This window comes from Pseudophryne corroboree, chromosome 9, assembly GCF_028390025.1.
Source record: "Pseudophryne corroboree isolate aPseCor3 chromosome 9, aPseCor3.hap2, whole genome shotgun sequence".
In the NCBI taxonomy this organism is placed as follows: domain Eukaryota; kingdom Metazoa; phylum Chordata; class Amphibia; order Anura; family Myobatrachidae; genus Pseudophryne; species Pseudophryne corroboree.
The window spans coordinates 229,496,597-229,519,409 of NC_086452.1; the positions used below are offsets into that span (position 1 = coordinate 229,496,597).

Genomic DNA, 22,813 nt, shown 5'->3' on the forward strand with positions numbered 1-22,813 from the left:
AGTGATATATGAGGGGGAATAACACAGTTCCCAGCTCACACTGATATGTGGTATTATTATTATTATATAGAGGAGAGAGGACTATACAGTGATATATGAGGGGGAATAACACAGTTCCGAGTTCACACTGATATGTGGTATTATTATTATTATATAGAGGAGAGGGGACTATACAGTGATAAATGAGGGGGAATAACACAGTTCCGAGTTCACACTGATATGTGGTATTATTATTATATAGAGGAGAGGGGACCATCTAGTGATATATGAGGGGGAATAACACAGCTCCGAGTTCACACTGATATGTGGTATTATTATTATTATATAGAGGAGAGGGGACTATACAGTGATATATGAGGGGGAATAACACAGTTCCCAGCTCACACTGATATGTGGTATTATTATTATTATATAGAGGAGAGGGGACTATACAGTGATATATGAGGAGGAATAACACAGTTCCGAGTTCACACTGATATGTGGTATTATTATTATTATATAGAGGAGAGAGGACTATACAGTGATATATGAGGGGGAATAACACAGCTCCGAGTTCACACTGATATGTGGTATTATTATTATTATATAGAGGAGAGGGGACTATACAGTGATATATGAGGGGAAATAACACAGCTCCCAGCTCACACTGATATGTGGTAGTAGTATAAGTATTATTATATAGAGAGAGGACTATACAGTGATATATGAGGGGAAATAACACAGCTCCTAGCTCACACTGATATGTGGTGGTATTATTATTATTATTATATAGAGGAGAGAGGACTATACAGTGATATATGAGGAGGAATAACACAGTTCCGAGCTCAAACTGATATGTGGTATTATTATTATTATTATTATTATATAGAGGAGAGGGGACTATACAGTGATATATGAGGAATAACACAGTTCCGAGTTCACACTGATATGTGGTATTATTATTATTATATAGAGGAGAGGGGACTATACAGTGATATATGAGGGGGAATAACACAGCTCCGAGTTCACACTGATATGTGGTATTATTATATAGAGGAGAGGGGACAATACAGTGATATATGAGGGGGAATAACACAGCTCCGAGTTCACACTGATATGTGGTATTATTATTATTATTATATAGAGAGGGGACTATACAGTGATATATGAGGGGAAATAACACAGCTCCCAGCTCACACTGATATGTGGTAGTAGTATAAGTATTATTATATAGAGAGAGGACTATACAGTGATATATGAGGGGAAATAACACAGCTCCTAGCTCACACTGATATGTGGTATTATTATTATTATTATATAGAGGAGAGGGGACTATACAGTGATATATGAGGAGGATTAACACAGTTCCGAGCTCAAACTGATATGTGGTATTATTATTATTATTATTATATAGAGGAGAGGGGACTATACAGTGATATATGAGGGGGAATAACACAGTTCCGAGTTCACACTGATATGTGGTATTATTATTATATAGAGGAGAGGGGACTATACAGTGATATATGAGGGGGAATAACACAGCTCCCAGCTCACACTGATATGTGGTATTATTATTATTATATAGATGAGAGGGGACTATACAGTGATATATGAGGGGGAATAACACAGCTCCCAGCTCACACTGATATGTGGTATTATTATTATACAGAGGAGAGGGGACTATACAGTGATATATGAGGGGGAATAACACAGCTCCCACTGATATGTGATAGTAGTATAAGTATTATTATATAAAGAGGGGACTACACGGTGATATACGAGGGGGATTAACACAGCTCCCAGCTCACACTATGTGGTAGTATTATTATTATTATATAGATGAGAGGGGACTATACAGTGATATATGAGGGGGAATAACACAGCTCCCAGCTCACACTGATATGTGGTATTATTATTATTATTATTATTATACAGAGGAGAGGGGACTATACAGTGATATATGAGGGGGAATAACACAGCTCCCACTGATATGTGATAATAGTATAAGTATTAATATATAAAGAGGGGACTACACAGTGATATATGAGGGGGAATAACACAGCTCCCAGCTCACACTGATATGTGGTATTATTATTATATAGAGGAGAGGGGACTATACAGTGATATATGAGGGGGAATAACACCGCTCCCACTGATATGTGATAGTAGTATAAGTATTATTATATAAAGAGGGGACTATACAGTGATATATGAGGGGGAATAACACCGTTCCCAGCTCACACTGATATGTGGTATTATTAATATTATTATTATTATTATTATATAGAGGAGAGGGGACTATACAGTGATATATGAGGAGGAATAACACCGTTCCCAGCTCACACTGATATGTGGTATTATTATTATTATTATATAGAGGAGAGAGGACTATACAGTGATATATGAGGGGGAATAACACAGTTCCCAGCTCACACTGATATGTGGTATTATTATTATTATATAGAGGAGAGAGGACTATACAGTGATATATGAGGGGGAATAACACAGTTCCGAGTTCACACTGATATGTGGTATTATTATTATTATTATTATTATTATATAGAGGAGAGGGGACTATACAGTGATAAATGAGGGGGAATAACACAGTTCCGAGTTCACACTGATATGTGGTATTATTATTATTATTATTATTATTATTATATAGAGGAGAGGGGACCATATAGTGATATATGAGGGGGAATAACACAGCTCCGAGTTCACACTGATATGTGGTATTATTATTATTATATAGATGAGAGGGGACTATACAGTGATATATGAGGGGGAATAACACAGCTCCCAGCTCACACTGATATGTGGTATTATTATTATTATTATATAGAGGAGAGGGGACTATACAGTGATATATGAGGGGGAATAACACAGCTCCGAGTTCACACTGATATGTGGTATTATTATATAGAGGAGAGGGGACAATACAGTGATATATGAGGGGGAATAACACAGCTCCGAGTTCACACTGATATGTGGTATTATTATTATTATATAGAGAGGGGACTATACAGTGATATATGAGGGGAAATAACACAGCTCCCAGCTCACACTGATATGTGGTAGTAGTATAAGTATTATTATATAGAGAGAGGACTATACAGTGATATATGAGGGGAAATAACACAGCTCCTAGCTCACACTGATATGTGGTATTATTATTATTATATAGAGAGGGGACTATACAGTGATATATGAAGAGGATTAACACAGTTCCGAGCTCAAACTGATATGTGGTATTATTATTATTATATAGAGGAGAGGGGACTATACAGTGATATATGAGGGGGAATAACACAGTTCCGAGTTCACACTGATATGTGGTATTATTATTATATAGAGGAGAGGGGACTATACAGTGGATATATGAGGGGGAATAACACAGCTCCCACTGATATGTGATAGTAGTATAAGTATTATTATATAAAGAGGGGACTACACAGTGATATATGAGGGGGAATAACACAGCTCCCAGCTCACACTGATATGTGGTATTATTATTATTATACAGAGGAGAGGGTTATACAGTGATATATGAGGGGAAATAAAACAGCTCCTAGCTCACACTATGTGGTATTATTATTATTATATAGAGGAGAGGGGACAATACAGTAATATATGAGGGGGAATAACACAGCTCCCAGCTCTCACTGATATATGGTATTATTATTATTATATAGAGGAGAGGGTACTATACAGTGATATATGAGGGGGAATGACACAGCTCCCAGCTCACACTGATATGTGGTATTATTATTATATAGATGAGAGGGGACTATACAGTGATATATGAGGGGGAATAACACAGCTCCCAGCTCACACTGATATGTGGTATTATTATTATTATTATACAGAGGAGAGGGGACTATACAGTGATATATGAGGGGGAATAACACAGCTCCCACTGATATGTGATAGTAGTATAAGTAGTAATATATAAAGAGGGGACTACACAGTGATATATGAGGGGGAATAACACAGCTCCCACTGATATGTGATAGTAGTATAAGTAGTAATATATAAAGAGGGGACTATACAGTGATATATGAGGGGGAATAACACAGCTCCCAGCTCACACTGATATGTGGTATTATTATTATATAGAGGAGAGGGGGACTATACAGTGATATATGAGGGGGAATAACACAGCTCCCAGCTCACACTATGTGGTATTATTATTATATAGGGGAGAGGGGACTATACAGTGATATATGAGGGGGAATAACACAGCTCCCACTGATATGTGATAGTAGTATAAGTATTATTATATAAAGAGGGGACTACACAGTGATATATGAGGGGGAATAACACGGCTCCCAGCTCACACTGATATGTGGTATTATTATTATACAGAGGAGAGGGGACTATACAGTGATATATGAGGGGGAATAACACAGCTCCCACTGATATGTGATAGTAGTATAAGTATTATTATATAAAGAGGGGACTACACAGTGATATATGAGGGGGAATAACACAGCTCCCAGCTCACACTGATATGTGGTATTATTATTATATAGAGGAGAGGGGGCTATACAGTGATATATGAGGGGGAATAACACAGCTCCCACTGATATGTGATAGTAGTATAAGTATTATTATATAAAGAGGGGACTACACAGTGATATATGAGGGGGAATAACACAGCTCCCAGCTCACACTGATATGTGGTATTATTATTATATAGAGGAGAGGGGGACTATACAGTGATATATGAGGGGGAATAACACAGCTCCCAGCTCACACTATGTGGTATTATTATTATATAGAGGAGAGGGGACTATACAGTGATATATGAGGGGGAATAACACAGCTCCCACTGATATGTGATAGTAGTATAAGTATTATTATATAAAGAGGGGACTACACAGTGATATATGAGGGGGAATAATACGGCTCCCAGCTCACACTGATATGTGGTATTATTATTATTATACAGAGGAGAGGGGACTATACAGTGATATATGAGGGGGAATAACACAGCTCCCAGCTCACACTGATATGTGGTATTATTATTATTATATAAAGAGGGGACTACACAGTGATATATGAGGGGGAATAATACGGCTCCCAGCTCCCACTGATATGTGGTATTATTATTATTATACAGAGGAGAGGGGACTATACAGTGATATATGAGGGGGAATAACACAGCTCACACTATGTGGTATTATTATTATTATACAGAGGAGAGGGGACTATACAGTGATATATGAGGGGGAATAACACAGCTCCCACTGATATGTGATAGTAGTATAAGTATTATTATATAAAGAGGGGACTACACAGTGATATATGAGGGGAATAACACAGCTCCCAGCTCACACTATGTGGTAGTATTATTATTATTATTATTATTATATAGAGGAGAGGGGACTATACAGTGATACATGAGAGGCGCCCCTGTAACTGAGCACACACTGCTGCATTAATACATGGGGGATAAGTGGTATCAGCACCTCTTCCCTCCCATACCCACCCTTCATATTTCTACGCTATTGTTTGAGGTCTTCCTAGCACTGCTAGAGAAGTTCCCACAGGTGTTGCACTCGGGGGCCAGATTGGGACTAAACATTCGCTCTTGAATTTAGAGCAGACAGACCACCTGTTGTGGGCTCAATGCACAATGTTGTTACATACTGATAGGCGTTGCTGGAGCAGCACAGCATGAAGCATCAGCACATAAGTATGTATCATGCTTGCCGTTCTGTCCATACAGATCCTTTCCAGAATTGATACAGTAGCTACCAATGACCAGAATAATCACACTCAGATGTAATTTTGGGAACCTCCATGCACACAACCGTCAATCTAGAGTCTGGCGGCATGGGTTACAGTGGCAGTATAGGAATGTTGGGTGCATTGTATGATAATAGTACGTGAAGCAGCTGGCCACACAGCACAATTTTGGTACCTTTGCCTCTGACATCTCTGCGATCACAGTCACAGTCTATATAGAAATCCAATGCTATGAATTACTATCAATCTCACACCTTTCCTTCTGCAATCTAATCCCAATGCTTCAAGCGGTCTCTTCAGATTCAGCCCAACAAAACCACAACCCCAGCTGGGCAAAATATAAAGCAAACCTAAAAATAAATGACAAACCTAATTTCGCTTGTAATAAGCAGAACTGGCACCTGTGCTGCTCACCCTTCTCGCTTTGTATCTTCAGTGACTTCCTGTCTTCACCCCTCACTGCTTGCATCCACCACCAGGCACCCTAGGGGAGAGTAGCGTGTAAACAGCTACAGCTAAATTGCCACTGGACTCATGCTGCACATGCACCATAGCTACTACCCTAGAGGAGAATGTATTTTATTGCAGCCGTAGCTCAGCTAAAAGCTGCGGCTGCTTTGGGCAACTGTAGTGATTTCATGCCAAATGTGGGGCATAACAATATCACTGTGGGTAGTATGAGGACTGCACATGCCCCCTTTTAAATCTGTTGTCTGATTAAAAATTGTAGCTGCCCCAAGCCAATAGACTATTGCAAGTGTTCTTGGATTGAGGACAATATCCTGAAAGAGACAGTGATTTAAAGTTGTGACTGTCCCATAAGCTTCAGGACAGCCGGCAGACTTCTCTCTACCTGTTCTTCCAGTTTTCACTACCTGTTGCTGCTTGTGTAGTATGTTCAGTTGCTGCTTGTCTGGATGCTGAGGCCGTTAGGGATAAGGAATAGCTACAGTACATTACAAATGGAAAGCCTACCAATTAGTTAACACTCTATCCCCTCCCACTTACCCTGCACCCCTTCCTTCCTGCGACCTGCTTGGTCATAAAATGTATAGTAATAACTTATCATAAATATTCAAACTTCCCCCAAGCAGCCGTCACATTTAATTGTTAATAACCCTCCATCCTCTGAAACTCTGCCCAGCGTTACATCATGTGCACCCAAACTTCCTTGGCACATCATGGGACTGTCAGTGGTAGTAAGGTCAGTTAGATCATGTGGAGACCACTTATGCCATTCTGTTACTGACAGTACTCCTCTATATTTGTGTGTGTGTGTGTGTGTGTGTGTGTGTGTGAGAGAGAGAGAAGAGAGAGAGAGAGTGTGTGGGTGGCTGACATACACTGGCCTGGCTGCAATAAACACTCTGATAAAAACAAAAGACATTGATGGGGTAATTGACATCCTCTGTTATGGTACCACCCAGCCAAGGCCCACTGTAGAGGCTCATGCTTGACCACAGTGAGGCACTATTTCCTCCTGAGATGCCGTTCGGCTCCTGCTGTCACGTAGTTCAATACTCACCCCACATCGATAGAGTCCGACTCTATTGCATCTAACACTCCAGCTTCCACATTACAGACCCTCACAACTTACTGCCTACTTTTCTCTGTCTGCCATCCGACTCTGCAGAGTCAAACTCTTCCTAGCTCCAGCCTGCAGGTAATACTTGATGTATATCTTAAAATTGCTGGTCCAGTAGCAACCATAGAATTCCCGGACCAAGCAGAGGCTCCAAGCGCCCTTCAAATCCCTGTTCCCTCAGATGTACTTGCAGACTGTTTAGCCTAGTGATTGCTCAGGTGCTGACACTAGCGACTGGGCCGGCCTATCAGACCATTGGCCTACATGTCCAGTTCATCACAAAATAGCTAGATGGGGTTCAAGTGTAGAATATTGGCCATAACATGAACTGAAGCTTCTTTTCCTCAAAGGTAGTTCTGACATAACCTTTTACAAGCCACTACTTACTAAATAATCCCTACTAAGAAGCCATTCTTTTCCGTAGTCCACAGGCAGCGCCCAGGTAGGCCTCTTGTTCATTGCTGCATAATAGCTGTAAGTTCTGAACCCAGCTCTTGTTCCTTGAATTAGGCCTTTTTTTCTAACTCTGAAATTGACATTTTTCATCTTTGCTAACCCAAATGTTTATTTCCAACCTCTTGCAAAGTTTACTGTTTGCATTTACACAATTTCAGGTTATTCATGGGCTTGAACTGCTTAAATTTCAATGACAACTGAAAAAAATATTTTACGACTGTTGTTTTTTGCTTGTATGTGTTTTACTAAGATTTAGTAACATTTAGGGGTCCAACCACATAGTTGGTGTATATAGAGGGCTATATATATATATATATATATATATATATATATATATATAAAATATTTTAACAATGATATATTTTAGGTACAAGAGAAATTTAAGAGCGAGAGAACCGGGTTCTGGGCTTAATAGATTGACAAACCGTAGCCAGAAATGAACAGACACAAGTCAACAAAGGCCAAACACACAGTGCAAAAATAAATCCTCAAGGAGTAGGGCCCTCGTCCCTCATGTGCTTATACTTTTCTTACTTTAATGATCCTCAACTGCCCAGATCCCGCAGTTTTTTGGCCACCTGGAACTTACCTCTATGTCATTTACTGGTGTAGTTATGCTTAGTTACCCTGTACTTGTCCTATATTGTTTTCAACTGTAAGTCACTGTTTTCCTGTTTTGATTATATGCATATGTACTCTGTAATTGGGCGCTGCAAAACTCTTGTGGCGCCATATAAAGGATAATAATACATAATAATACCCCGTATATGCCATCAGACCCATGTTCCACTTATATTTTATCAGACACCACCACATGCTCCTTAAATGCTGAGTCTCCTCCATGCGACCATTATATGCCATCATACAGATGTATCCACTTACATTTAGTCTCCCTGCACGTTAAACAGCCCTTCTTGTCACGTCATGCCGTTACTTGGTAGCGCTGAGCGTCTTTCATGCGACTTTTTCTATTAAAATGCGCCTTATTCACAAAATGCAGCCTATGCTCATTAAAATGATAAATGTGTCATGCCTATATTCTGTGAGTGACCATGGTTGTTTCTGCATACACAATGCAGATACAGACACACAGAGAATATAGGCATGCCGCATATCATTTTAATCAGCAGCGTCTGCTTGTGCTTCTTATTTGCATAACGATGCAAATAAGATGCATGCTCGGCAAAAAAAGACTAACGGAGTTGCACAGGAAATCACGCCAGGCATCTCCGGCTACATGGCGTATTGATGTAAGATGTATGAGAACACACCTTTATCTATCCTAATCTAGCATCCATGTCCAACAATTCCTAGAGGAGCTACTGCTTTTGAAGGTAAGATGGCAGGTTGATATTAGCAATGTAAGCACTTACATCCTTTAATCAATAGCAGCTAATTCCTGGATACATTCTTTATTCCACACTGTGAAGTTTAACACTCAGATAAACAGATTCAACCAACTACTGACGTTTTAGTTACAATGTTTCTTTTACCAAATAACAAGCAGTGTAATCTTCAAGTATTTTTTTTTATACTTTATTTTTAGGATTTTATCTGTTTTTTTTGGATTTTTTTTGTCAGTTGACATACTTTGTATTCACTATATGTGCATATGTTCTTTGGCATTGTTATTCATCTGTGAATTTATTTTAGATTTGACGTAATTGATTTTAATATTATTATTATGCATTTGAAATATTAAATGTACCATCCAAATTGCGCTCACTTCTTAATTTTTTCTGGCTTGCGGTTTCCTTGGGGACACATCAACCCATTGTTGGGAAGCATTTGATCGTCAATTTTTTCTTTTAAATAAAAGCGCCTGGTTTATTTCTTTTTTGTTCCGTTTTTGTCTGTTTAGACTTGATTCTCTGTTGTACAGGTTGAGTATTCCTTATCTAAAATGCTTGGGACCAAAAGTATTTTGGATATCGGATTTTTCCGTATTTTGGAATAATTACACACCATAATGAGATATCATGGTGATGGGACCTAAGTCTAAGCACAGAATGCATTTATGTTACATATACACCTTATACACACAGCCTGAAGGTAATTTTAGCCAATATTTTTAATAATTTTGTGCATTAAACAAAGTGTGTGTACTTTCACACAATTCATTTATGTTTCATATACACCTTATACACACAGCCTGAAGGTCATTTAATACAATATTTTTCTGCTGCGGGGTACACTGGGCTCCACAAGGATAGACATTGGGGTGTAGAGTAGGATCTTGATCCGAAGCACCAACAGGCTCAAAAGCTTTGACCTTCTTCCCAAGATGCATAGCGCCGCCTCCTATATCACCCTGCCTCCGTGCACAGGAGCTCAGTTTGTAGTTGGTGCTTGCAGTGCAAGCATGTAACAGGAAGAGCTACTCACAGCAGCTCTATAAAAGCTTTTTCTGAGGAAAAAAGAAAACTACAAGGGCTGCAGCAGAGGCACAGATTGTGCTGGATGTCAGTAGACATTGCCTGCTGCAGCTCCATCTCTCCCCCAGCGGCGCTGTACACTCCGTGTACCTACAGCAGGAGGCTCCGGTTTTCTTCCAAGTTAGTCACACACGGCTGGGGCTCTCCAGGATCGTGTGGCCGCGCTTCGGGAGGTGGTAAGTGGGTCCCACTTGCAGGACCCGGTCTTTATCGCGATCCGGCGCAGTCAGTGGGAGGCGGGCCGCGCACGCTGGCGGTGGACACTGTGGCAGTACAGGCGATCCCACTAGATCACCAGGGCATGGGCGCAGGTCAGGTTTTCTCTCTAAATCGGTTTTTATATCGCCCACAGTACCCGGTGGTTTTGCCAGCAGAGGGGATTAGACCTGAAGCACCTCCCCCAGCCCCAGGGTGCCATTTCCAGCAAGTGTTCCCACCCTGGAGCTGCATTTCTGTCTTTTCCTCACTCCCTGTCAGTGTCTGCGGCGCCATTATTCCTCAGCTCACTGTTCCTGGGACTGCTTGGGCAAATCCTCCTATGTAAAGCCGCCTGGTTGTCAGCGCTGTGCCTTTACATGACACTTAAGTATTCTACCTGCCTTTTTAGACAGTGATAGTTAAGAAAGAGTGCATTTAGTCAGGGTTTTATAGTACAATTACCCTGTGATATACATCCAGTTCTTACTGTGCAGTGTTATATCTATTGACTATTTAGCAATATAAGCTAATCCAGTGCAGTATTCTTGCCAGTAATAACCTCTGCATTGTACAAACTCAACTTGCTATCCCTATATTCCATAACCTGAGGGGGCTTGGTGCGTCAGGTGTTATCTAATATAGGATTTTCACAAAGATATACTGTATTACGTATTTTTCTCTGTGATTTAGTCACCATATCTCTCCTTTATCTCTGCTAGTGCTGACTACACTGCGCAGGGGTTTGGGTTTAGAGGTATAGTCAGGGCCGGATTAACAATGGGGCGGATGGAGCTGCAGCTCCAGGCCCCCCAATGAAAATAGGCCCACAGGATCCCTCCATTGCAGCCAGTGTTGACAGGAAAAAGAATCCTGTCATCACCAGCAGCTCACTCACCTCCCGATTGCCCAGTTTCCTCCACCCCAAATCGGCTGGCTGAAGTCCCGGCCAGCTCAGTGCCTGTCTAAAACTGTCCTCTTACTCTTCCTGACTCTGGCCGAGGCTCCGCTCCCGGACCCGGCCGAGGCTCCGCCCCCGAATCCGATGTGGCACTGACTGGGCTTGCTATATACTTTTTTTTTACCCTGTCTTGTGTGGCTGTAAATGTAATTGGACAGCAGAAGATCAAGGTAGGTGGTGAGGTGGTGTCATAACAATACATATATTGTGTAAGAGAATGGGGCTTAGGCTAAATGATTATATTATAAAGGGGAGAACAGCAAGCTCAAATTATATAAATTTATAAAGGGACGATTGTGGGCATACTGTAAGTTAAATAAACATATTTGGAGGAATAGGGCCACAAGTGTAATTTAAAGGGGGTCAGGAAGCAAAACCGAAATATATAAGGGGGATGAGGGTACAACGTAATAAATATATATAATGGGGGCAAGTGACACTACAATTAAATACATAATATATCTATATACTGTGCACATACATACATATATACACTACACACACGGATATATATATATATAAAAACATTTATATGTGTATATATAACTATGTGTGTGTAGTACTGTACTTACAAACACTGGTTTAGTGCATAAAACCCCGCAGGGTGTGCTGTTTATTTCATAACGTTTTGGGGTTAAGGCAGGGGAATGTTACCCAGAAAGATCACAAAATAAATAGCGCACCCTGCAGGGTTTTATGCACTAAGAGTGCTGCCTATGCCATGGAAGAGTTGTCTATGCAGGCCGAGTACCTGTGAGGAGGGCACCAGAGCCAGATACACGTAAGTCCGGAGTGCCGGGGGAAACTTTTCATGTGTGTGTTGAACCACTTAACTGGCATGGTCAGATTTCATGCAACTGCGCCGTCCCACCCTGTCCCCCCGTTTTTGACGAGAAGATCCGTTCTGCAGATGTGCATAATATAATGTTTAAATATTTTAAAAAATACTTTTTCATCTTTATTAAATAAAATACATTTAAAAAAACAATGTTGTTAACGCTTTTGAAGGGAAAAATCGTCAGTTAAGTGGTTTTTAAATATATATATACAGAACTAATAAGGTCGGCACTCCCTTAAATCTGTAGCTGCCCTGGTGCCATCCTAGAATCCAATGTATAATGATGCCGTTCTTATAGAGAGGGGTATGCATCCATCCACTCCCAATATGTAAAGAACAGGCGGCACTCCCGGGTCTTGGTGCAAAAATCAATGTATTGAATTTTTTTTTCAATACATTGATTTTTGCACCAAGACCCGGGAGTGCCGCCTGTTCTTTACATATTGGGAGTGGATGGATGCATACCCCTCTCTATAAGAACGGCATCATTATATATATATATATATATGTAACTAGGGTAGTGTGCAACTCTGCTATGTGGGTGCAACCGATCACATTTCCCCTTGATCCCCTTGTGTGTCTGTCTGTCCTTCTCCCTGAGTCCCACCTGCGGCGTTTAGCTGGTCTCCGTGACAGATACCTGCGCTTGCGGTGGTAGGGGGTGCCGTTTGAGGCGGTGCACCATGTCCGGATCACTAGTCTGGCAGGGGGGGTCCCTGTGATGCCGGCGTTTGTCTAGCTGTCTCAAGGAAGGAGATTTCTGCACTCCGCTGGGTGGGAGTGGATCGCGAGATGCCTCCCTCGTCACGCAGTAATGCTCTGTTTTCTGGCTCCATTCTCCAGCTCCATTGCAGCAGGGGGTTAGCTCTGGCGGGCTCTGCATGGTCTGTGGAGAGCTGCGAGCTGGTGTGTTGCTGGCGGGCAGGTGGCGTCCCTGTAATACTTGCGTTTGGCCAGTCTGTCCTCCGGCTCTGAGTCCTGGCCATCTGAAGACTGCAAAGGAGCTGGAGCAAGGGAATGTGTATATCAGGTATACTACAAAGTGCATGGTAGAATGATGAGGAGGAAAGATGATAAGAGAAGGAATAAGAAGGGGCTCTACTGTTGCGAAATGTGTATAAGGGGCTCTGTGGTCTTGCCTAACTTGTATAAGGGAACTACTGTGTAATGTGAATAATGGTGGTCATTCCGAGTTGATCGCTAGCTGCATTTGTTCGCAGCGCAGTGATCAGACTAAATAACGGCAGTTCTGCGCATGCGTAAGCGGCGCAATGCGCATGCGTGACATACGGGCACAACGAACGAAGCAGTTTTGCACAAGGTTTAGCGATGCATTTCAGTCGCACTGGTGGCCGCAGAGTGATTGACATGAAGTGGGCGTTTCTGGGTATCAACTGACCGTTTTCAGGGAGTGTTCGGAAAAAACGCAGGCGTGCCAGGGAAAACGCAGGCATGGCTGGGCGGGTGTGTGATGTCAAAACAGGAACTGAAGAGGCTGAAGTGATCGCAAGCACTGAGTAGGTCTGGAGCTACTCAGAAACTGCACAAAAAATATTTGTAGCCGCTCTGCGATCCTTTCGTTTGCACTTCTGCTAAGCTAAAATACACTCCCAGTGGGAGGCGGCATAGTTTTTGGACTCAGCGCGATCACTGTATATACAGCACTGATCACACCCCCATATCAGTAGTCACACACGTCGTGCTAGTCACACCGTACGCATGTGGTGGCATACAGTAGGCCCTTTACAAATTTCAGCTCCAGGCCCATGAGGTCCTTAATCTGGCACTGGGTATAGTGCTGCTGATAATTGTACTGTGTTACCTCATACTGCAAGTTCTATCATGTCTGCTTCTGAGGGTAATGGTTCTGGGGCGGAACACACTGCTGGTGTTGCTGAAGCCACAGACACATATGAGGAGAATATAGCAGCTGTGGGCTTTGGTTCTGGGGGCTCCTTGCCCCTCAGTGGGACTGTGGCAGCGGAGGCACATACTGACCCACCGTGGGCCGCTTTTTCCACGTTTCTGCATATGCTAGTTCATAAACTAACACCCCCTATGGAACCCCCAATGCCGGTACAACCGTATGTGGTACCTGCAGCTAACCCGCCGTGGGCGGACGATTTAGCTGCTCAATTAAAAAAGTTGAACCAGTCCTTGACTACTAAAAAGTCTGACCAACGCTCACCTAAGTCCAAGAGGTCCTCTAAGCGAGCGCTTGTCTCCTCACAATCCACGGCTGTCACTGACACCTCGTCTGATGAAGACGGCACATATACTGACCCCACAGGTTCTGACTCAGATACGGCTGATGGGGAGGTTAGTTCACATCTGCCGCATGACGGGGCGGGCCTCCCCCTGGGGGATCCCAGGGTGGGGGGCCGGCTTCTAGGGTATACCCAGGAATGGTTGAAGACCACTTCAGATGCCTGGGTACGGGAAGTCGTCACTCGAGGTTACGCCATAGCCTTCAAAAACCGACCCCCTCATCGATTTTGCCAGACAGATGTCCCGTTGGACAAGATAAAGGCAAACACTCTACATTCGGTGGTACAGACCCTCCTGGATACAGGAGTCGTAGTACAGGTGCCTCTTGCGCAGAGGGGCCGGGGGTACTATTCTCCACTGTTTCTAGTCCCGAAACCGAATGGGTCCTCCCGGCCCATTCTCAACCTCAAGGCATTGAAAAGGTTTGTGAAGATTTCCAAGTTCTGTATGGAAACTCTTCGCTCTATAGTTCTGGCCTTGGAACCTGGGGACTACATGGTCTCCCTGGACATACAGGATGCTTACCTGCATATTCCTATAGCAGTGTCACATCAACAATACCTGAGGTTTGCTATTGGCAACATCCATTACCAGTTTCGGGCATTACCTTTTGGTTTAACAACTGCTCCGCGAGTCCTCACCAAAGTTATGGCGGTTATGACGGTGGTACTCCGCCATCAAGGGGTCAGGATACTGCCGTATCTGGATGACTTGTTAATCCTGGCAAATTCCCCAGATCTTCTCCTACGTCATCTGGATATGATGGTCCGGTTTCTACAAGCCCACGGGTGGCTCATCAACTGGAAGAAATCCTCTCTGGTCCCTGCTCAGAGCATGGTGCACCTGGGAGTGCTGTTGGACACTCACAACCAGAGGTTGTTTTTGTCTCAAGAGAAAGTCCTGAAGCTTCAGGACAGAATTCGTTGCTTCCTTTCTCGTCCGCAAGTGTCGATACATTCGGCAATGCAGGTGCTGGGCCTCATGGTATCAGCATTCGACATGGTGGAGTATGCTCAATTCCATTCTCGCCCCCTCCAGAGGCTGATTCTAGCCAAGTGGGACAGCCTACCTCACCGGATCAGATCTCACATGATCTTATTGACTCCGGAGGTCCGTCTGTCACTGCTTTGGTGGCTCCGGGACCAACAATTGTGCAGGGGTTGTCCCTTCTGGACGACAGATGCCAGTCTAAGAGGTTGGGGTGCGGTGCTGGAGCAGCACTCCCTTCAGGGTCGGTGGACCAAGGAGGAATCTCTCCTCTCGATCAACATTCTGGAATTGTGGGCGGTCTTCAATGCGTTGAACCTGGCCCAGCATTTAATTCAGAACCGTCCTGTCCAAGTACAGTCGGACAACGCCACCACAGTGGCTTACATAAATCATCAAGGCGGCACTCGAAGCCGTTTGGCAATGAAGGAAGTCTCACGGATTCTACGTTGGGCGGAACGCCATCTACCGGCCATATCGGCAATCTTCATTCCGGGAGTCCTGAATTGGGAAGCAGACTTTCTCAGTCGTCAGGACGTGCATGACGGCGAGTGGGGCCTCCATCCAGAAGTGTTTCAACTCCTCGTGGAAAAGTGGGGTCTTCCAGATGTGGATCTGATAGCGTCTCGACACAATCACAAGGTTCCGGTCTTCGGAGCAAGGACAAGGGATCCTCAAGCAGCATTCGTGGATGCGCTAGCGGTGCCGTGGAGGTTTCGGCTGCCGTACGTGTTCCCTCCGGTGTCACTCCTGCCCAGGGTAATTCGGAAGTTCAAGCAAGAAAAAGGAAATCTGCTTCTCATAGCTCCGGCGTGGCCCAGACGGCACTGGTTCTCAGACCTGCAGGGCCTGTCTTCAGAGCGTCCAATTCTACTTCCACAACGCCCAGACCTCCTCGTTCAGGGCCCCTGTGTCTACCAGGACCTAGCCCGACTGTCTTTGACGGCGTGGCTCTTGAAGCTTCCGTCTTGAGGGCTAAGGGTTTTTCTGAAGAGGTCATTAAAACTATGTTGCGGGCCCGGAAAACGGGCTTCTGCTCGGATTTACCATAGGGTCTGGCATTCCTACTTTGTTTGGTGCGCATCTAACAATTATGACGCTTCCAAGTTTAGTACAGCCAAGCTTTTGGCTTTTCTGCAGCAAGGCCTAGAGTTAGGCCTGCGTCTGGCCTCCCTCAAGGTTCATATTTCTGCCTTGTCGGTGTGGTTTCAGAGAAAAATTGCGACTCTGCCTGATGTTCATACTTTCACTCAGGGAGGTTGGATACGCAACACACCCTATGTCCCGCCTGTGGCTCCTTGGTACTTGTCGGTGGTTTTGGAGGCGTTGCAGGAACCTCCATTTGAACCCTTTGGTTCAGCTGACCTTAAGTGGCTTTCCTTTAAGGTGGTGTTCTTGCTGGCTATGGCCTCTGCTAGAAGAGTGTCGGATCTGGGTGCCTTGTCTTGTAGTTCCCCATATCTGATTTTTCACTGTGACCGTGTGGTTTTTTGGACTCGTCCCGGATATTTACCTAAGGTGGTTTCTTCGTTCCACCTTAATCAGGAGATTGTGGTTCCGGCCTTTGTCTCTCCTGATTAGTCTCCCAAAGAGCGGTCTTTGGATGTGATACGGGCTCTCCGTATCTATGTGAAGAGAACTGCTTCTGTTAGGAAATCTGATTCTCTCTTTATTCTGTTTGGATTTCACAAACGGGGCTTGCCTGGTTACAAGCAGACTTTGGCCAGATGGATTAGAATGGTGATTTCACATGCTTATGTGAGGGTTGGTCTGTCAGCTCCTGCTCACATTACGGCCCATTCTACTCGGTCTGTTGGACCTTCTTGGGCGGCCCGCCGTGGTGCGACCCTTGAACAATTGTGTATGGCGGCTACGTGGTCCTCAGTGAACACGTTCATTAGGTTCTATGCCTTCGATACCGCCGCTTCCCAGGATGCTTCCTTTGGACGCTGGGTTCTTGTGCCCGCTACTGTGCGTCCCCTCCCATAAGGAACTGCTTTAGGACATCCCCAATGTCTATCCTTGTGGAGCCCAGTGTACCCCGCAGCAGAAAACGAGTTTTATGGTAAGAACTTACCTTTCTTAAAACTCTTTTGCGAGGTACACTGGGCTCCACAAGGCGCCCACCCTGACGCACTTAGCTTATTTGGGTTGGTATGGCATTAGCCGCTGACACTTCTCCTGTCGTGAGAGTGTGGTGTTTGTGGCAACTGGCAGTTGTCGTCTCTTTTACTTGCTACTGCATTGGGCTGGTTAACAAAACTGAGCTCCTGTGCACGGAGGCGGGGTGATATAGGAGGCGGCGCTATGCATCTTGGGAAGAAGGTCAAAGCTTTTGAGCCTGTTGGTGCTTTGGATAAAGATCCTACTCTACACCCCAATGTCTATCCTTGTGTAGCCCAGTGTACCTCGCAGAAAGAGTTTTAACAAAGGTAAGTTCTTACCATAAAACTTGTTTTAATAACTTTGTGTATTAAACAAAGTTTGTGTACATTGAGCCATCAAAAAACAAAGGTTTCACTATCTCACTCAAAAACGTCCATATTTTGGAATATTCCGTATTTCGGAATATTTGGATATGGGATACTCAACCTGTATAGGGTCATTTTTATTACAACTTGTTTACCATGCATTCGGTACTTATATTTTCTATGTATTGAACCTGTAGTTTACAATATAATGCCACATTTGTTCGGTTTCTCTGTTATGCTGTTTATTTCATTTTGTAAACAAATAAAAAAAATGACCAATTAGTGATTTTCTCTTAAAGAAGTTAAAACACAACTACAGTATAAAAGTCTTTTATATATATATATATATATATATATATATATATATAGAACTTAAGCCTAAAGCATTGTTAAGTATTTGTGTAATTATTGTATTCATATATTTTATGCACAGACCCTGAATTCCATTTTGGATCAAGCTTTAAGAACAGCCAAGAGCATGCAGAGAACCTCTGAGAGGATGGTGCAACAGCTGACCGCAGATATGGTTAATCGTCCTCCTTACAGCAGCTCCGACAGCTGCACACAGACCTACCCATTCCACAATAAAATCTGAATTGTGTGGAATTCAGAATCTCCTGTCTGTATATACATATTTGAAGGGTGGGACATTCTTACTAGATATACAAGGTTGTGCCTAATAGTATATCCACGGCACAGATGACTATATTGTATTGCTTATTTCATATGAGACTACGCTGCACACATGAACGTACATGTCTAGTTATCCAAAACTAATATAATAAGATTTTACTTACCGGTAAATCTATTTCTCGTAGTCCGTAGTGGATGCTGGGGACTCCGTAAGGACCATGGGGAATAGACGGGCTCCGCAGGAGACATGGGCACTTTAAGAAAGAATTTAGACTCTGGTGTGCTCTGGCTTCTCCCTCTATGTCCCTCCTCCAGACCTCAGTTAGAGAAACTGTGCCCGGAAGAGCTGACAGTACAAGGAAAGGATTTTGGAAATCCAGGGCAAGACTCATACCAGCCACACCAATCACACCGTATAACTTGTGATAAACTTACCCAGTCAACAGTATGAACAACAACAGAGCATCAGATCAACCCTGATGCAACCATAACATAACCCTTATTTAAGCAATAACTATATACAAGCCTTTTCAAAGAAGTCCGCACTTGGGACGGGCGCCCAGCATCCACTACGGACTTCGAGAAATAGATTTACCAGTAAGTAAAATCTTATTTTCTCTAACGTCCTAGTGGATGCTGGGGACTCCGTAAGGACCATGGGGATTATACCAAAGCTCCCAAACGGGCGGGAGAGTGCGGATGACTCTGCAGCACCGATTGAGCAAACACAAGGTCCTCCTCAGCCAGGGTATCAAACTTGTAGAACTTTGCAAAGGTGTTTGAACCTGACCAAGTAGCTGCTCGGCAAAGCTGTAATGCCGAGACCCCTCGGGCAGCCGCCCAAGAAGAGCCCACCTTCCTTGTGGAAAGGGCCTTAACTGATTTAGGCAGCAGCAATCCAGCCGCAGAATGAGCCTGCTGAATCGTGTTACAGATCCAGCGAGCAATAGTTTGCTTTGAAGCAGGCGCCCCAAGCTTGTTGGAAGCATACAGGATAAACAAAGATTCTGTTTTCCTGACCCTAGCCGTTCTGGCTACATAAACCTTCAAAGCCCTGACCACATCAAGTAACTCGGAATCCTCCAAGTCTGTAGTAGCCACAGGCACCACAATAGGTTGGTTTATATGAAAGGATGAAACCACTTTCGGCAGAAATTGTGGGCGGGTTCGCAATTCTGCTCTATCCGCATGGAAAACCAGATAAGGGCTTTTATGTGACAAAGCCGGCAACTCTGACACACGCCTAGCCGAAGCCAAGGCTAGTAGCATGACCACCTTCCACGTGAGATATTTCAATTCTACCGTTTTGAGTGGTTCAAACCAGTGTGATTTCAGGAAACTCAACACCACGTTAAGATCCCAAGGTGCCACTGGAGGCACAAAAGGGGGCTGAATATGCAGCACTCCCTTTACAAATGTCTGAACTTCAGGCAGAGAAGCCAGTTCTTTTTGAAAGAAAATGGATAGGGCCGAAATCTGGACCTTAATGGAACCCAATTTTAGGCCCAAAGTCACCCCCGACTGTAGGAAGTGAAGGAAACGGCCCAGCTGGAATTCCTCCGTAGGGGCATTCCTGGCCTCACACCAAGCAACATATTTTCGCCATATACGGTGATAATGTTGAGCCGTCACATCCTTCCTAGCCTTTATCAGCGTAGGAATGACCTCATCCGGAATGCCATTTTCTGCTAGGATCCGGCGTTCAACCGCCATGCCGTCAAACGCAGCCGCGGTAAGTCTTGGAACAGACAGGGCCCCTGTTGCAACAAGTCCTGTCTTAGAGACAGAGGCCACGGGTCCTCTGTGAGCATTTCTTGCAGATCTGGATACCAAGTCCTTCTTGGCCAATCCGGAACAATGAGTATTGGGGGTAATTCTGAGTTGATCGCTCGCAAGCGGATTTTAGCAGATTTGCTCATGCTAAGCCGCCGCCTACTTGGAGTGAATCTTAGCATCTTAAAATTGCGAACGATGTATTCGCAATATTGCGATTACACACCTCGTAGCAGTTTCTGAGTAGCTCCAGACTTACTCGGCTTCTGCGATCATTTCAGGGCTTGTCGTTCCTGGTTTGACGTCACAAACACACCCAGCGTTCGCCCAGACACTCCCCCGTTTCTCCGGCCACTCCTGCGTTTTTTCCGGAAACGGTAGCGTTTTTTCCCACACGCCCATAAAACGGCCTGTTTCCGTCCAGTAACACCCATTTCCTGTCAATCACATTACGATCGCCAGAACGATGAAAATGCCGTGAGTAAAATTACTAAGTGCATAGCAAATTTACTTGTCGCAGTGCGGACATTGCGCATGCGCATTAAGCGGAAAATCGCTGCAATGCGAAGATTTTTACCGAGCGAACAACTCGGAATGACCCCCATTGTTCTCACTCCTCTTTTTCTTATGATTCTCAGCACCTTGGGTATGAGAGAGGAAGAGGAGGAAATACATAGACCGACTGGAACACCCACGGCGTCACCAGTGCGTCCACAGCTATCGCCTGAGGGTCTCTTGACCTGGCGCAATACCTCTGTAGCTTTTTGTTGAGGCGGGATGCCATCATGTCCACCTGTGGCAGTTCCCACCGACTTGCAACCTGTGTGAAGACTTCTTGATGAAGTCCCCACTCTCCCGGGTGGAGGTCGTGCCTGCTGAGGAAGTCTGCTTCCCGGTTGTCCACTCCCGGAATGAACACTGCTGACAGTGCGCTTACGTGATTCTCCGCCCAGCAAAGAATTCTGGTGGCTTCTACCATCGCCACCCTGCTCCTTGTGCCGCCTTGGCGGTTTACATGAGCCACTACGGTGATGTTGTCTGACTGAATCAGAACCGGTTGGTCGCGAAGTAGGGACTCCGCTTGACGTAGGGCGTTGTATATTGCCCTTAGTTCCAGGATCTTGATGTGAAGGCAAGTCTCCTGACTTGACCACAGACCTTGGAAATTTCTTCCCTGTGTGACTGCCCCCCACCCACGGAGGCTTGCATCCGTGGTCACCAGGACCCAGTCCCGAATGCCGAATCAGCGACCTTCGAGAAGGTGAGCACTCTGCAGCCACCACAGGAGAGACATCCTGGCCCTGGGGGATAGGGTGATTAACCGATGCATCTGAAGATGTGATCCGGACCACTTGTCCAGTAGATCCCATTGAAAGGTCCTCGCATGGAACCTGACGAAGGGAATGGCCTCGTATGATGCCACCATCTTTCCCAGGACTCGCGTGCAGTGATGCACCGACACCTGTTTTGGTTTTAATAGGTTTCTGACCAGTGTCATGAGCTCCTGAGCCTTCTCCATCGGGAGATAAACCCTCTTCTGGTCTGTGTCCAGAATCATGCCCAGGAAAGGCAGACGAGTCGTAGGAATCAACTGCGACTTTGGAATATTTAGAATCCAGCCGTGTTGTTGTAACACTTCCAGAGAGCGTGCTACGCTGATCAGCAACTGCTCTCTTGACCTCGCTTTTATGAGGAGATCGTCCAAGTATGGGATAATTGTGACCCCTTGCTTCCGCAGGAGTACCATCATTTCCGCCATTACCTTGGTAAATATTCTCGGTGCCGTGGAGAGACCAAACCGGCAACGTCTGAAATTGGTAATGACAATCCTGTACCACAAATCTGAGGTACGCCTGATGAGGTGGATAAATGGGGACATGAAGGTATGCATCCTTTATGTCCAGAGACACCATAAAATCCCCCCCTTCCAGGCTTGCGATGACCGCTCTGAGCGATTCCATCTTGAACTTGAACCTTTTCAGGTATATGTTCAGGGATTTTAAATTCAATATGGGTCTGACCGAACCGTCCGGTTTCGGTACCACAAACATGGTCGAATAATAACCCTTTCCTTGTTGAAGGAGGGGAACCTTGACCACCACCTGTTGAAGATACAATTTGTGAATTGCAGTTAACACTATTTCCCTCTCTAAAGGGGAAGCTGGCAGGGCCGATTTTAGGTATCGGTGAGGGGGCATCTCTTCGAATTCCAGCTTGTATCCCTGAGACACAATCTCTATTGCCCAGGGATCCAACTGGGAGTAAACCCACTTGTGGCTGAAATTTCGGAGACGCGCCCCCACCGGGCCTAGCTCCGCCTGTGGAGCCCCAGCGTCATGCGGTGGATTTAGTGGAAGCCGGGGAGGACTTCTGCTCCTGGGAACTAGCTGCGTTGTGCAGCTTCCTTCCTCTGCCCCTGCCTCTGGCAAGAAAGGACGCACCTCGGACTTTCTTGCCTTTTTGTGATCGAAAGGACTGCAT

At 44.5% G+C, this 22,813-nt stretch overlaps 1 protein-coding gene across 1 annotated transcript in view; it reads left to right on the forward strand.

Moving 5' to 3' along the window:
- The window catches only part of AKNAD1 (AKNA domain containing 1), a 568,892-nt gene extending 550,246 nt beyond the window's left edge, over positions 1 to 18,646 (forward strand). Inside the window, exon 16 of the mRNA XM_063940155.1 lies at positions 18,360 to 18,646. Coding sequence (XP_063796225.1) covers positions 18,360 to 18,521 — 162 coding nt within the window. The 3' untranslated portion in view covers positions 18,522 to 18,646. The remainder of the gene's footprint in view (positions 1 to 18,359) is intronic.
- Positions 18,647 to 22,813: the final 4,167 nt, after the last annotated feature.